At 38.9% G+C, this 3,114-nt stretch overlaps 2 protein-coding genes across 30 annotated transcripts in view; both read right to left on the bottom strand.

Moving 5' to 3' along the window:
* The window catches only part of LOC109478394 (collagen alpha-1(XXIII) chain-like), a 102,828-nt gene that overhangs the window by 11,626 nt on the left and 88,088 nt on the right, over positions 1 to 3,114 (bottom strand). The gene's annotated exons all lie outside the window — the stretch shown is intronic.
* On the bottom strand, positions 52 to 2,694 carry LOC109478546 (collagen alpha-1(XI) chain-like). The gene is made up of 5 exons (XM_019780164.1): positions 2,628 to 2,694; positions 1,614 to 1,652; positions 1,259 to 1,291; positions 956 to 991; positions 52 to 385 (listed from the first exon to the last, which is right to left on the bottom strand). The coding sequence occupies exons 1-5, from the start codon at positions 2,661 to 2,663 to the stop codon at positions 158 to 160; spliced, it is 372 nt and encodes a 123-aa protein (XP_019635723.1). The 5' UTR covers positions 2,664 to 2,694; the 3' UTR covers positions 52 to 157.

Raw genomic sequence — 3,114 nt, forward strand, 5'->3', positions numbered from 1 at the left:
GGAAGTCAACGGCAACTACTCACTACACTAGCAGTGTCACCACTACATCATACCTCTATAGGGAAAATATTGCAGCGGCACCAGTGTCATTAAACAGCATTAATCACCAAGCCATGGCAGAGTGGTGTTAAAGCCGAGATACTATGGGCTACACCAGTCAATCTACAATGTAGTAGTGTCTCAGGGTGCTACGGGCAGTGCTAGGTTTGTTACAATCATTCGTATTACAACATATATATATTTTTCCCCTAACCAGGGAGGTTCTAAAGCCTCCCTGCCCTAACATACATGTATGCATTTCCTCCCTCACTGGAGATGTTTCCCCTTTTGAAGAATGCATAAAGCCTACCATTGGTCCAGTTTTCCCTGTGTCTCCCACTTCTCCCTGAAAGTAGTCAACAAAGAAGGCTGTTAAACGGCCAATAAGTATAATTAAGACTAACACAACATTCTGGTAACCCTTGTATGGATTCTTCTTTCACTTACTTAAAGTATAATCCTTGTAGAATCACAATGCATCTAAGGAAAGATACAAGCAAGTACCAAAGAAACTTGGGTGGTAGACTTGGTGGTAGACTAGAACATCATCCAAGTCTTTGAAGTAAGATAGAGCACGCCAAAAAGCAGTTACTCAAGCAACTGGATATGATTTTGAAAACGTCAGACGTTTCAGCTAGTATCCACTAGCTTTCGTCAGTGACTGAGAGACCAGAGGGGAAAACAGGTTTATAAGCACAAGCTAGTGGATACTAGCTGAAACGTCTGACGTTTTCAAAATCATATCCAGTTGCTTGAGTAACTGCTTTTTGGCGTGTCGTATTACAAAATGTACCTGGATGTCTAACCTTCATCGACGTAAGATAGAGCACATTGATAATACTGCAACAATACTGAAGACAGCTGAAGTAGGTAACATTATTAATAAATCTAACTTTGTAAGTTTCAAATACCCTACCTTAGGTCCTGGCTCTCCCCTTAATCCCTGAGCTCCCTGCAAATGACACAAGGAACAAGTAATGTTAATACATGTGTATGCTATTTTTCAAACAAGGTACCAATATTATTTCCTGGCATTAAACTATTCTTAACTATTTTTAGCTATATCAGTTACGTTGACAGCACACAAGTTCATTACAAAGTTTAGTAGAAAGTCACATCTATATTAATTTAACTGTTTCCTCACTTATTTATGGTCATCATCAAAGTCATATTGTCAAACTCAAAGGAAAAAAAATAACACTGTGCTCTTAAAGCTTACCATTGGTCCTGGAGGGCCTCTTGGACCTGGCATCTGAAGGTAACAAATACAACAAAAGAATTAGTAACATCTCAAATTGTGACACTATGCAACAATCGCTACACTGAGTGCTCAAAAGTGTATAAAACACAGTCCAAATCAGAAGAAGCATGATATGTTAACATACAATCTTATGTCAAAGACTTGTTCTATATTAACAGTATTTCCTCTAGAAATTATTTCAATCTACCAAACGACAAATGAATTGCCCACAATTTATATTACTACTACAATGTACCAGTATTATTATTAAACCTTCCTTGTTTGTGAGCTTAGGAGAAACTATGTCAACCTAAAAGAAGAAGTTAATATGTACCATTACTGTACGACCAGCAGTCCCCTCTCCTGCATCACCCTATCATTAAGAGAGAGGACAGGGGTGAGTACAGAATCACCTACCAAGTTAGTCTACACTGAATCCTCAAGGGAGGATGTCAACTCTGCAATCTTTCAAGAATATGGTACAGCACCTGATAATGAGTTCATCATGCTTTTAGGACTATTTTATGACTAGTCTCTAGAACAAGCAAATCTGAATTGTTATATAGTAGTACAGTAACTGGAGATGGTTAGGACTGTTTGGGAAAATACAAACTACAGCCATACAAGAACTGAGTCTGACCGTACATCATAAATCAATATCTAAATCAATATCACTGACCACATAAAATCATTCTGGTATATTCCTGACTCGAAAAATGTACAATTCTAAACGTGACGAATTATTACGAATGAAAAGCATACAAAACAGCAGCATACTACATTACAGCAGCTACTGGCCTTATGTCAGAAAGAATAGTTTCTTGGGGGCATCAGATATAGAATGGATGCTATCAGTTGCACATAAAGCAGAGGCCTAGGTTCAGGTTTAAGTACAGTGTACATTCAACAAGTAGACAGTTTGAATGTGTGTGTGTTTCTATGTGTGTGTTAACGTGTTTGTGTGTGTGAATGTGTGTGTGTGTGTGTTCAAGTGTGGATGTATGTGAAGAAATTGTGTTAATGTGTGTTCTTAGTGTGTTTTGGGTACGTTTCTTTGAACGTGTACTTGTGTGAGAGAGAAGAAACCACTTTTTCTGATTCATAAGACAACTAGGGGACAATTAATCAACCATTATCACTAGAGGTGCTGAGATGGCGTTCTATCTATGCAGCACACACCACTCGGGAGGAACTATCTGTGAATTACCCTGTCTCCCTTTTTGCCATCAAATCCCTATGTCATGTGTCAGACACGCACAAGTGCAACGAGGAATGGGGGAGAACGACAAGAGAAGCCAGAGAGATGCAACAAGAAAGGGAGGGAGAGAAAATAAGTGAGACATGGTACCTGATAGGAGAACTTAGGTAGTAGATTGAGGCACATTGAGGTTGTTACAAATGAAGATATGAAAATAGAGGGAAGAAACAGAAGACCAGTTCCAGGAGTAGGCCATCGGACCCAGGTATGGTCAACAGTAACAGTCCCTCTCACATGGGCAAACATGTTGCATTAATCTCAAATTGGCAGTTTAGATATTGTGACTGCTTCATGTGTTGAGAATGAAGCTCGGCACAACTGAAAATAGTTTGGTCATGGTGTAAAAGAATTTCTTTTCAACTCTGCAATCATGGTTCTCAGCATTTGCCCAAATGAGAGGGAAAATAACAACAGATGGGGATATGGATACATATTATTGAAACAGAATCTTTGAGACACAAACAGGAGAAAAGATTCAGACAAAGTATTTTTTAACACAATTGACAGGACAAACTTTGTCTATTAAAATATAGGGCAAGTTCTGTACCTTTTTTCCAGGAGCGCCCTGAAAAGGGGG

This window comes from Branchiostoma belcheri, unplaced genomic scaffold (assembly GCF_001625305.1).
Source record: "Branchiostoma belcheri isolate BF01 breed outbred unplaced genomic scaffold, Haploidv18h27 scaffold106, whole genome shotgun sequence".
NCBI lineage: Eukaryota > Metazoa > Chordata > Leptocardii > Amphioxiformes > Branchiostomatidae > Branchiostoma > Branchiostoma belcheri.

Coding starts and splice junctions, on each gene's coding strand:
- LOC109478546 (XM_019780164.1), bottom strand. CDS start 2,663: ATGTGCCTCAATCTACTACCTAAGTTCTCCTATCAG. Junction 1,292..1,613: donor CTGCTGGTCGTACAGTAATG/GTACATATTAAC, acceptor TGTTACCTTCAG/ATGCCAGGTCCAAGAGGCCC. Junction 386..955: donor GGGGAGAGCCAGGACCTAAG/GTAGGGTATTTG, acceptor GACTACTTTCAG/GGAGAAGTGGGAGACACAGG.